Source organism: Spea bombifrons, chromosome 6 (genome assembly GCF_027358695.1).
Source record: "Spea bombifrons isolate aSpeBom1 chromosome 6, aSpeBom1.2.pri, whole genome shotgun sequence".
Taxonomy (NCBI): domain Eukaryota; kingdom Metazoa; phylum Chordata; class Amphibia; order Anura; family Pelobatidae; genus Spea; species Spea bombifrons.
In genome coordinates this window covers 32,811,164-32,825,001 of record NC_071092.1, presented here as the reverse complement: position 1 = coordinate 32,825,001, position 13,838 = coordinate 32,811,164, and the positions used below count along the sequence as shown (strand labels likewise).

The window sequence follows — 13,838 nt, the reverse complement described above, 5'->3', positions numbered from 1 at the left end:
GGTTCCTAAACAAACCACCCACGAAGTAACAGATTTTGTTAGGATTTCAGGTCGGCGGATGGCATAGTGATATGCGCTGGCTCAGAGCTTTGTATTTCTTTTGCCACGTGGCACATTTTTCTGTGCTGGCTAACCATCCCTAATAGTTGATTAACTTATCTTACAAATCGTAGAGTTTCTTTTACCGTGATGTCAAATACAATGTTGTGCGGTGCACTCACCGAGATATGATTCATCTTACCTTTGGCATTTCTACGCTCTGCAGAGCAACGCATATACGATATTTCCACAGAAATGTGTCAAGTTGAGAAAAATGACTCCACAAATAAGAAATGTCAAGATTTCTGCTTTCCTGTAACGCAAAGCCTCTAGGAAGCATCTTCTGAGTTAATTATATACTGAAGTGCACCAATATGTCAGTTCAATAATGCAACACGGGAAAACAGACTTTCTCAGTTGGAGTTTTAGTTTCGAATATTTTCATGAAGTTACCATCATTACTTAACACTTTCAGTGTATCTCATATGGGGTGGCACTGTAGGGTCCGCTTTCCACGCTTGCTGCAAGCTGTGGTGTAGGGAAAGCTGTTGACCGGCTCGTGAGCCAAATGGTAGCCTTCTTGCGAGCTCCAAGAGAAGATCTTGCACATTAAACAATGTTATATTCCCAGCCTTCCTTTTACACTGAAGAAAAAGCTGCAGATCGGTCAGAGACCAATTACCGTACCTACTGATGTAGCTGGAGTCCTTATATATTGATGAATAATGCATGTTAACTGTGATTAGAGGCAGGACAGGGGTCGGACTATTCACCTACCTTATCCGTCCAGCCACCTTGCAGTCTGCGCAGTCACATGGCAACAGTCTGGAATAAAGTATTTCCTGGAAAAATAAATATGGCGAATTTGACACAGGTAAAGAGTTATTTGTGAGCGGGTTTCAGACTAATTGACTTGTTAATGACTTAAATGACTTCAGATGATTACGTAAACCGATGCAGTAAGGAATGGAACTGTTGCAGAAATCATTGGGAAGATGCCAGAACTGCCAGTCACTCCTCTGCCTCTTGGCACATGTTAGAACTGATGACTGATAGCTGTGTTCACCACCTGTTCGTGCAGCAGCTGTTATCTTTTCTGTAGGTTTGGTGCACTATTTATTACAGGGAAATATTGATTACAAATAAAGATCCAGTGATGTTGTAAATGGAGTCTGAGAGCTTAAAGACAAAAGAAGGCAGACGGTACACTTCAACACACATTAATGCATTACCTGGAAAAAATCAATAAATACAGAATCCTTGCAGTTTTGGGGCTTTAAATGGTTAGCACTCATTTAAAGATATTTAGTAAGGATCTGTTGTAGAAAAAGAAACACAGATTAAAGGGAAGCTACTGTACATTCATTTATCTTTGATAAACCATTAAATAATCATAGTTTGAAAGGCATTGGAAAAAGACTATCTGTCTTAATGTTTCTGTGTCCCTTAAAGGTTGGAGAACATGTCCTGTCTACCCCCCTAGGCTTGCATGTCAAAGGCACTATAAGCATAGCAGCATAACCTCCCCAGGTTGAAGTGCCCAAAGTGTGACATCTTTGTTAGGGGATGGGACTGGAGGCAGAGGTAGGGCCAAGGGCAGACCCTAATCAATTCTGCAACTTGGAAGGCTAGTCAAGTGAGATTTTCTAATTTCCTAACTAGACCGGCATCCCTACTGCCTGCAAAAGTGGGATGGCGGGACAATGGCTACCCTGCGGGAAAACAGGATGGTTAGTGGTATGTCTGACAGTGCTAAGCCTGGCCTGTGCTGCCCCCCATTTGTGCTTTAATATAAATAATTGGCTATTCATTCCTGTCTGAAGTACCCCATAGACAAGCAAAGCACATAAAACATAGACCAATCAATGGAATGATGGAATGTAACACAGTCTTTCTAATGAACAAAGACTAGCAACATTTAATAAACATTGTAATATTAATAATTGATGGCATGAACAATATTTAATGATTGTCCCCATTATATTTCTAAGACTGCCTGCTGGATGCCAATTATTTATACAAAGACAATGGGTGTATTTTCCAATGATGTTTATTCAGTTTATTGCTAGAGGGCCACTCAAGGCATTTATAGCCCTTCCAGTATTACAAATCTCAAGTGTGTTTTTTACATTTTTAAGTTTATTGAGGTTCTGTAAATTGTGACATCTGGTTATGTTCAGAAAACTGCTACCAGCACAAAAAGCCTTGTGCATTTCAAGCTATGTTCTGAACTGGCAATATAAAATGATAGCTTATACATTGCACCTTTTCAGCTTTCATCTAGAAAGCGTTCCAGATGTTCATGTGGTTTATTCACTGACAGGTGTTTGCTTGTATCATATCCTGTAGTCATTTGTTGACGGGGATACCTTCACTCTTAACAACTTCTGTTAATACGGAAAACCCCTTAAAAAGTGTTCTCACCATGACGCAAAATGGTACAACTGTAAAGACTAACAACGCCTCAGGTTTCCATATCTGCAGGTTTATGGACCACTTTCCCAGTATACAACCTTACCGCTGATGTACCTTTCGAAAAATATGACAAAAGCAGAAGCAATGGTGGTTAGGGCTTCTATTTAAAGTCCCGTGGATTTTTTTTCCTTCCGTAATGCATGTTATGATTGAAGAAAATTTGCTCCAACAAACTTATCTACGGATCTGGAGGCCGCCATTGTTGTCATGAGACATTTTGGGCGACTTTCTCTGCTCAAACACTACATTGAGCCGATTCTTTGGGGCAATGCTAACAAAGTCCAATTTTTATAATGCAATCCTTTCCTCCATAGACTTTCATCAGGAACAGTGTCCGCCTGGTAAAGCGCAATACTTTTATCGATACTAGTGGAAAGTAATATGTAGAAGCTGCTAGACTTTCTTATAAACTCACCGACGAGGCGATTTTATGTCATCAAGGTTAGTCAATTCAACAAACCACTCTGTCAGCAATATGTGGATAAAGGGGACAGATTACAAACGTTCCCAACACTTTGAAATCATTCAAGAATCAAATAGAAATTTTAAAAACTTTTCCCTCCAAATGAATCTAGCCCCAAATCCATTGTGATGTATCCACTCCTGCAGTAAGGGGATGGTATTCACTTTTGGCAGTTCCCTGAACGGCTTCGGATGTACTTCTATATTTGCAATCCCGATTAAGTTTCAGGCGAAATAATTGATGGACATCAGGATAGGTTAGCAGGTGTGTAATTTTCCACCGTGGGACGCATCCAAGACGATTTCCGAATATCCAGCACAGATAGCAGTCAGCAACAGCAGATAAATCATGTCTCACCGTATTGTAGCTACATCGCAGAAAATGTGCTTGTTTTGTTTTTCATCTTTCGGTAGAGCTAAATATAAAACTCCAAACTTATTTCCTAACGGCTCATCACTAAATTGAGGAGAAAGGTTGGGTTTTAATATATTCAGTTCCACATATAATGATCTAATGTCTGTTCATTGTTTTTACTTTAAAAAGAAAAGAAAAGAACAAAAGTAGGAAAAATGAATTTTCTTTTATAAATGACATTTTCTTCCAAAAATTATGGAAAACAGCCCTGGGTTTGCATACTTTAGGCATTATCTGTTCAGAGGTGAGATGCACATTTACATGTTTCCAAATTCTTTTTTTTTTTGTATTTTATTATTTTATTGGCAATACTGTTTTCAACCTTTTGGACCAAATACGTAAAACATGTGCATTATTTACAGCTTTTTATTCAGTTTTGTAAATGCTAATATTTAAAACACATTACAAAGCACTTTAGTAAAAAATATTCTACAGGTAAAAGTATGGAAATCGTAAACCGTATTACCACAGCTAACCAAGTGGGTTTGCATTGAATTGATAACCATTGCAATATACAGAGATTAGGTATAAACTGATGAATTAAAGAAAACATATCAGTTTCAAAGTCTTTGATGTAGTCGAGTGTTTTCCTCTCCTCTCAATGTATGCAAACAGATCAAACAGAATATTATTGCGTTCTTGCTAGTCTTCCTGTACTGTACAATACGATTTCTAACCGTGTTTGGATGGCAAACGTTTTAGTTGCAGGTGCAGTATAGCGTTTCCAATATATGCAGTGGGTGAATAGCACATAATCAAGAACCATTACAATTGAAAACTAGACACAAATTAAACGCAAACGTTGATAGAGGAGACATATTCTGAATGAAACTTAAAAAAAAAACAAAGTTTGGCTTTGTCTGTACATTGTATGTTTAGGACTGTCCAGTGTCTGTTACATAAAGTTTACTTTTTTGAACGCTGTTCGATCTTGTGGCCGAAATTTTACATCGTCTGAAGGTCACGTTTTCTTAGTGGCCGGTATTCAACACGGCTCATTTGGCAACTACTGTAGCGAGTTATCAATGAACCGTCTCTTCAAGGACATAATTACCAACAGAGTCTGTAGGCCTGAAATTAAGTCTTACGAACAATGGTGTAGTTCATTAAACTAACCGCATTAAACTGCCCTTAGTTTGACTTTGGGTAGATTTTTTCATAGAAAAAGTTTTGCGATAGGATATACAGTTCCCCATCTTTTTCTCGCACAGCGTGTGCCCGAACAAACTGGAACTGTTCTAGAGCAAATTCGTAGAACTCGTTCTCCATCTTCCATATGTCAGATTGCTGAAGCTTTGCAGTAGTTTCCTTAGAAGGGGCTTTCTTCTCGGTCGTTTTCCTTAGATGGGATTTCTTCCCTATATATATATATATATATATATACAAACATACACACACAGCACGAAAACAAGAGAAAACGTTACAAAGATTCATTTCACTTTTTGCAAGCTACATAAACTGAAAAGCAAAAGGAGATTCTATTGGTAAATATTTAAATGAAGGTGGGACATCATGTCAATCCATCAGAAAGTTACAAGAGAACAAAACTTCCAAGGACTTCCTTGGCGGAGCTCTGCTTCTTAACCCCTTAATGACAAAGCCCGTACATGTACGGGCTCAAAATGCATTGTTTTCAATTGGTTTAGGGACCGCCCATTGTCCTTAAGGGGTTAAGAAATGAGTAGGGCTAGTTTGGCGAGGCAAATATATAACCACACAGGGCTGGACTTAACAGGCATGGGGTAGGTAGAACCACAGTAGGGCCAAACACCACTCTCATCACCTAAAGGCAGAAGGCTAGAGATGAACTAGGATATTTGGAATCAATCGGCTTTCATCAAAGGGGAAGAGTAACTTAATGGAGAGGGAGAGAGCGCACACTGCGTGGGTTTATTAAGTACAGCGAATTATAGAATACAAGCTTTAGGAAAGTAACAGCAGATTGTGTGAAAGAGGACATAATGACATTCCAGCGATATTGATTTGTAATCATACCTAAAATCGGAGGAACATCTCTTGTTTTGAATTCCTTACTGTCAAAATCTAAAAGCCCTTAAGGCAATTTTCTGCCTAAAGCATTGATGAACACCTGCTGGGAATTGAATGGGATGCCTGTATGTCTCAAAGGCCTGAATAAACCCAGTTTAGGGCAGACAGCAATAGACTAGAATAATATGCATTTGTAAGTGCTCATTAAACTGGAGAAAATATGCAAATAGCACTTAAACAGGCAGACAGAACTCAATCTATGCTATGAAATATAACAGAATGGATAATTGCCAGTATCATTAGTTATTTTGTATGTTACAATAACTTGGGAGGGGGATATTCCAGTCCTCTCTACAAATTCTACTTGAGTTTAGATCTCAATGCTATGAAGAGTGCACTGGATGTTCTACTAAAAGTGTTTCTTTGTTTAGTGAAAAAAGCATATATTTGGTGCTAAAATCATCTACGAGAAGGAAATTTGTACCTTCTGTTGCAGAATTTTATTGGATCTAGCTGAAATATGGGCCTCACCCTCAAAGGTAGAATAAACCTTTTCAAAAGGTACCATTCATAGCACAATACAACTAAACAAGGAATAACAGTGTGAGCTCCTATTCAAGATGAACATAGTTGGGAATTGACACTATGAGGACAAGGACAATAACAAAGTTAAAAGAATAGAAAGTCAACATTTATATACTATAACAGGTTAGCACACACACACACACACGTAAAATAGCAAAAAATAAATTCAAATACCTGAACGGTATAGCTCTGTAGCACCTCTAAAGAAACGGGGAAAGGATGCTTCCAATAACATAATAAAATCTTCAAGTTCTTCTGTGACTCCCACTAAAAAGTATTCATTAATCAGGTTGTATTTGGCTTGATCCAAAGCCCATCTGCTCCCCACATTCCTGAAATGACAGTTTTATTATGGTCACCTTTAGATTTAATAGGCTTCTAAGCAATCCATTTAACATAAAGACGTTAAGACAAAGACTAAAGGTACAACGAAAACACCCCTTATTATTCATTATATATCAGTTCTGCTACTATCTAACTATCATGCCAACATGAGAACAAAAAACAATCAGCAGCAATATCATTTTTATTCAAGTCTTCAATTATTGGATTTGTTGTGTTGTTCTACAATATACTCGAGTATACATAAAAATGGCCATAATTTGAATATTTCATTTACATTTTTATGTGATACAAGCAAGAGTTTCTGGAACTGCTGAGTTGGTAAAATAACAGCCTACTAATAAAGGTACTTGTTTAAACTGTTTCTGGAAAACGTAAGACATTCTGGTCCCTTTTGGGTTCATTAAATCTTCTAATGATCACAGCTTCCAGCTGTAAGACAAAGTAAATACAATTTTGCAGAGAGATTAGGACTCCTAAAGCCACTGTAAGCTTCAGTCTTTGCAAATTATATTATAAGCAATGCTACTAGAGTAGCAACAGGAGGTCTATGAAACCTCAACATTAGATTTTAGGTGGGATAACCCAAAATAATTCCATACCTATTGGCTCTACAGGTAAATAATTTTACAAATGTGGCTTATTAATAGGCGACAAGAGGTCCATGAAATCTATGAAAGATAGGTTGCACATCTGGGACAGGCAATTCCAAGCAATAGAGCTGTGGTACAGCATTATGGGACATGAGTTTTACAGCTCAGAGGGGGCAAGTGGTTTTTATGTTACTTTGTTTTCTTTGCTGGAAGAACGTCAGCATACCCAATTAGATGTAAACAAATAATGTTGTTTGCCTTACTATGGAACTGCGGACAACAGAGGCCTACTTACAGGAATGCCTGGTCCCCAAAGTAGTATTTTTATTTTATCCAAGATGAATATCAAGAGTGGTGTCTACATCATTTGCTGGATGCGGACAAAAGACGCATGGAACGATTTCCAGATTCAGATGGAAGGTGTAAGAAACTTTAGGCATTCAGGTAGAAGACAAAATCACTTGATCTGCAAAGACTCTAAGATAGGGCTTGCAATTTGTTGCCTCATTTGGCTATAGAAAGAGCTATCAGCAGAGCAGTAGAGGAATCTTGTAAACACTTCCTCCAGATGTTCTAAATGTCAATTGCAAAAGGACTAGATTCAAATCCTTCGATACACGCACATTTTTCTCTTAGGGTGCACTATGCCAACTGCTTTCAGTGAATGTAATGCTAGCTGTTCACTAAGAAAAGAACAGAGCTGCTACATGAACCTTCAGAGTAGCTGGAGAAAGACCTTCTCCAAACCCAACAGTAAAGGATAGATCATGTAGCTGAACCAGAAAGAAGGCATCTAGTACAGCAGGTTGGCAGAGAAACGTTTCTACCTTCTTGTTGTGTCCTGATGCCAGAAGGCAGCTGGCATACTCTGGGTCTCGACTACCTGAATGAAGACTGGCATTACTCAGGCTCCATTCCCCCAGGAAGGATCGATATTCTGTTGAAGAATTACGCTCTGGGGTACTCAAGCCTTCGGGTCAGCTGCGATACATGATGTTCGGCCCAAGTGCCAATCTTCCTGATCAAAGCTTCCAGCCAAATACGTTGTAGTTGGATGTCTTGATATGACAAACCGATCTGGAGGAGAACCTGTTAGCTCCAGGCTGCATCTACGGAAAAAACATCCAGATCCTATCCGTCCAAAGTAAGCCGAGAAGAAGCCTCAGCAAACGAAAATGTGGGAGAGAAAAAAAATGCCAAACCTCACCAACAGTGGGGCCAGCAAACCATGTGTGCCCTAAAGGACATGTGCTCACAGAGAGGGACTAGCTGTTGGAATGCCCAAAGTACCCACTACTGGATGTCCGAAATGATCCCCCTGAGGATGTAGCCTTACTAGAAAGCTTGGTCCTCCCACGGACCCACCCAGGGCTATAGGCAGAGGCTCCCCAACTACATGACTGAACAGAGCCAGGAAGAGAGGGCTCCATAGGGAGCTTAGAGAAAATAAACTGGAAAGATAGCTCACCTACCCAGAATCAGGCAAGGAAAAAAAAAATCAGTATGTGAGTTCTACTAAACATGTACAAGACATTTACTAAGGTATTCTTCTTGCTTTCAGTAGAGGGAGGAATTAAATGAAACAGAAGTTTAATTTTCTATCTCCAGTAACTGCAGGATTCATTTTTGGAGACTGTATTCAGAAATTTATATACAAATGTCATGTTTGTGAACATAGAACTTTCATATACATGTTGCCAAAGTGATAATGTTATAATGTTACAGGAATAGGTTATATTGGCAAATGTGGGTATGATAAATCGTAGATGTTAAAATAGGAGGTACCTCAATATTAAAAGGGAACAAAAATCACGTGCCAACAGTAAACTTTTATAAGCCACAGCTACCCGGTTCCTGGAATTTCTGTAGGTCTGTTTGTACTAATGTAATTAGTGATGAGTGATAAGTTAAATATAATATGTTGACAGCCAAAGAAAATAACCATCATATACATGTCTAAAACACAAGCCACTGATATAATTTGACTTCTAATAAATGCTATTTTTAATAATGTGCCTTTCTTGGGCTTTTCTTTTAGATTTAACTTTTAAATAGTCTGGTCGATGTATAACAACCACAACAATGTAGTTATTAATTCAATCTCTGGATACAAAGCTGGCTTTGCATGGGGGACTAAATTCTTTCCACTTATTGGAAGCCTAATGAGCACTTGATCTTCTCATAAATATTTAATGACTTTTTAACACTTTGACTCAATATCCCGCTGTCTGTTTACAGTGAGTTTCAGCTAATTAGTAAATTCCCAGCTCTCCAAAAAGATTTGATTCTATGCAGTCTTGTGCTGATTAACTAAAGTGCTACATTCACCCATCTAGGGAAGGAGAGGGGTACGTCATTTTTTTTATTTTTTATTTATGAAGTATCTGACTTGGTCCTTTTATTCCTTTTTAGCGATCACTACTACATTAAACTGAGCTCAGTGTATAAATAACTAAACCAGAACTTAAGGGAACAAATTGCATAGATTTTAGCAAAAATAAAGTAACAATTACTTATTAATTATTGATTATTTTACACCTTTGTTATGTTCACTATGCTGTCAATTTTAAGCATTACAACATAATTTGAAAGGGGACTAAAAGGGCTTAAAAGAGTACTGAATACACAAATTAATCATATCTGGATATGCAAGACAGAACAGTAAACAGGAACTAGTAAAACGCTTCCCCTTCAAATCGCATAGCAAAGTCTCCTATACCTTATACTCGAAATCTCCAGCCAGAAAATAATTTGGATGTTGGGGCAAAAAACATAACAAAACCTACAATTAAAAGGTAAAACTATAACTAACAAATGTTACTGTAATTTATTTTAAAGAAAATACCCCAAAACATATCATCTAATCATTTTTCCTGTCCATAAGTTATCTTTCCTTTCCCACCCTTACAAAGGCTGCCTCAGGGGGGCAATAACTTAAAGGGGAATAATAATTAAGCAGACCCGGAGAACAGGAAGTTAAAACAGCTGCTCCCCTGGTACACACATAAACCGGGGTTTATTAATGAACCTAGAATTCTTATTTTAATCCGTACATACCATTACCATAGGTTTAATTAGTCTACAGTACTATAAAATGTGGAATTCAGGGAAAAAAAGTGACAGATGCATAGAAAGGAAAATTAACAAAAATTAAGCATTTTTTGCACCTAATCCAGAAAACCGTTTAAAAGTAGACATTGTAGAAGTGATTTCTGTCGCCACACACTTACTTGAATGATGTGTGGTCATTTCTTGAATATATTTTTTTTTCATATATTTACCTGATTAAAAGGTAAAAATAGCATGCAATCTGTAAGGAGACATTTACTTTTCTGGTGTTATGATCTCCTTACACTAATCTGAGCAATTGAAGCAGTGAACAGGGCATGTAGAAACGAACATATGATTTTCAATGATGTGTATAAAAATGAACAGTTTGGAAAATGTGAAAATAAAATAAGGAAAATTAGCTGTCTGATTGTTACAAAATTCAGCAGATCTCTCCCTTTAATTCTCCAGTACAAATGCAAAACTTGTTAAATACAGATTATAGAGATAAGACACTTAATTAACAAGGTAAGCCAGCTTTATCTTCCTACCAGCATTCTGAGCTGTGGCCACAGAAGAACGGAATCTGAAGCCAAAGTTTCTCTGGAGCGCAGTCAGAGCCTCCAGCTGCTACACATTCATCAAAGGTCTGGAAGAAAGATAAAGATGTACTGTGAGATATTAATTCCAACCCGATATATCACATATCTTAACCGCTTTGCTCAAGCAGGGTCTTGGCAACACACCGCAGAGCAACGAGATTCTTTATTATTAATGCAATTTCAACATAAACGTTAATTTTGCTTTCAAACCACAAAGTCTGAAATTGTTACCGAGGAATCAGCCTTTGGTTAATCCCGCCGTCTCGAAGCAAAATCCAAAAGCATATTCATTACAATTTTCTGGATGCAACACGAGAAAGTACCATCTGTTCGACAGTAATTCTTACCCCAAACAGCTTCACTTTTTTTTTCCCCCGATTATACACCAACATATTAAAATTTTGATTATGTATTAAGATTTGTAGTCTTGCATTGTATCCTCTTGACATTCTGCATTGTAGGCATTCACAAACAGCAGGGGCCCCATTTTTTTTAACCTTATTTTCTTAATGCATTTTATTGCCCCAAATTGGTGCAGGGAGAAACATGACATGAGATTTACAAAACAAAAAAGCGTAGTTAGGTGTACCCCTTTACATGCCCAAAAGTACTGCAATTCTATTCAATACTGGAGAGTAGCTGCAACCAACTGCACAGATGCCACTGCTTTATCTATAGAGCATATACAGGAAGTGTTCGTTAGTATGCTTCCTGCTTATACTTCCTGGTTTCAGGATGAGGAGACAGAAGACTTTTTTTGTATTCCAATAACTAAAGAATGCCTTCATCTATTTGCATGCTGTGAAATGTATTTTAAATGTACTGAAATATGCATTAAAATGCAGAACACATATTCTAAGGGATAGTAAACATAATTATCATACTAGCATCTGTTTAATACATTTAGTTTCAGGTTTCTCTAGCCGGCATATTATTGGGAACGGGGGAAATGTGTGGTACCTAAAAATGTAAGAGTTCGGAGTCAAACGGGGTTATGTAAGAAGAGAAGAGTTTGTAAAAAGTGGTAGAAGTGGAGCTATCAGCAGGAAAATGTAATTCAACTTTTAGCTCTGTGCAACATAAATGAATAATCAGATTGTGAAGTTATACAGCCAAACACCGGTAAGAAGTATGGTTATAGTTGAGATTATGTTACTGTGGCTGTCAGGAAGGGCAATCAGGGCATACAGGAAGCTTCTATCAAATATATATATATATATATATATATATATATATATATATATATATATATATATATATTAAATATGCTAAAGCCCCTTTTAGTATATAAAAAGGCAGAGAAAGTATATCTTTATCTGCACAATTAAAGATCGGTCATGCATTATGTTTTCATCTTACAATTTATAATATAAATGTATACAATTCCAATCTTAGGGATTCTAACAGCACTCAACACACTGCACAGCTTTAACGCTCCTCTATTTCCCATTACTCTTCTCCATCAGGATGTAATATACACATAGCTATTCATACATTCTTTCCTTCTGCAGACTCAGAATATATTTAGTATGCAGTAAGAACTTTTGTGATTGAAGAAGTGTCTAGGGAGAACATGTTGATGTCACAGCGCAAGACAAAATAGAACTTAAAAATGACATATCAACAGCTATAGACAAGCTGTAGAACAGTGTGTTTCCATAAGAAATAAACAAATATATATTTATACTTGACTAAGGCTTGGTCTCAGACATAAAATACCAGGACATATTTGAGGAAGAGGACAAACTGCAGGAGCCAAGTAGCCGTAGATGTTGCCCAATATATAGTGGCATGAAACAGTAAATTAACCTTTTGGAAATACCTGGTTTTCTGCGTTAACTGTTCATAAGATGTGATCTGATCTACATCTAAGTCACGAGAATAGACAAAACACAATGTGCTTAAGCTAATAACACACAGGCAATGACTACCTTTTAACACTTTATTGAACATACCCATTAAAACAGTAGCTGCAGACCAGACCTGCCCAATGTTCAGGCGGGATTTTAGACCATTCTTCTTTACAGAACCGCTTAAGCTCAGCCATATTATTAGGATGTCTGGTGTGAACGGCTCTCTCGAGGTCATTCCACAGCATCTCTAATGGGTTAAGGTTTGGGCTCTGTCTGGGCCACTCCAAAAAGTGGATTTTTTTTTTTTAAACCATTCTGTTTTATTTTTACTTTGATGTGTAGGATCATTGTCCTGCTGCATTAAACACCTTCTACTGAGCTTCAGCTGGTGGACAACCATCCTGACATTACCTTGATAAACTTGGGAATTCATTGCCCCCTCGGTGATTGCAAGTTGTCCAGGCCCTGAAGCAGTAAAGCGGCCCTAACTCATGATGCTCACACCACTGTACTTTAAAATCGGGATGACGTTTTCATGTGGGTACGTACGATTTTACCGAAGAACTCAACCTTGGTTTCATCAGTCCACAAAACATTTTCCTAGTAGCATTGCGGAGTGTCAAGGTGCTCAAACTTCAGATGAACAGCGATGTTAAATTGGAGAGAAAGGCTTTCCCTGTGGTGTCCTGCCATGGACTCCATGCTTGTTCAATGTTTCACATATGGTAGACTCATTGACAGAGATGTTAACCAGTTCCAATGATTCCTTCAAGCGTTTAGCCGTTACTCTAGGGTTCTTTTTTACTTCAGTGAGCATTCTATGTTGTGCCTTTGGTTTCATCTTGGCTGGGCACCCACTCCTAGGAAGAGTGGTCACAGAACTAAAGTGTCTTCATTTATAAACAATTTGTCTGTGCACAGATGAATATGTAAACTCTTTGACATTACTTTGTAACCCTTTTCAGCTTTATCCAAATCAGCAATTCTTGATTGTAGGCCTTCTGATCTTCTGAGATGGTTCACATCAGCAGATGTTTCATCTTGAAGTGATTAGCCTAGGGGTTTATATAACTTATTCCAACCCACAATGTGAATGTTTGACTGATGTATTCAACATGGACAAGAACAATTCAATAAGTTGTGTGTTATTAGTTTAAACAGATTGTATCTGTTCATTAGTGTAACTTAGATACATATTTTAAGACAAATAAATGCTGGTAATAGAAAAGGGTTAACTTGCCATTGTATTTTTATTTACCAGACGTGGATGTAACCCTTTCTCGGCTCTTAATATAATTTAGATACAGAATGGGTGTATATACATAACTTTGTGATTTCTTGTGTCTTACAAAAGCAACAGTGCGCACCAACGCCCACCACAGGGTGATAGATAGTACTCGGTATAGCAGATTTATTTTGCTCAATGATTATGGGA

The 13,838-nt window shown here is 37.7% G+C and overlaps 1 protein-coding gene across 1 annotated transcript in view; it reads right to left on the bottom strand.

Annotated features, from left to right (window-relative positions):
• Positions 1–3,663: 3,663 nt before the first annotated feature.
• The window catches only part of HS2ST1 (heparan sulfate 2-O-sulfotransferase 1), a 57,616-nt gene continuing 47,441 nt past the window's right edge, over positions 3,664–13,838 (bottom strand). The window contains exons 5-7 of the mRNA XM_053470270.1: positions 10,500–10,597; positions 6,140–6,297; positions 3,664–4,749 (exon numbers count right to left, since the gene is read on the bottom strand). Coding sequence (XP_053326245.1) covers positions 4,523–4,749; positions 6,140–6,297; positions 10,500–10,597 — 483 coding nt within the window. The 3' untranslated portion in view covers positions 3,664–4,522. The remainder of the gene's footprint in view (positions 4,750–6,139; positions 6,298–10,499; positions 10,598–13,838) is intronic.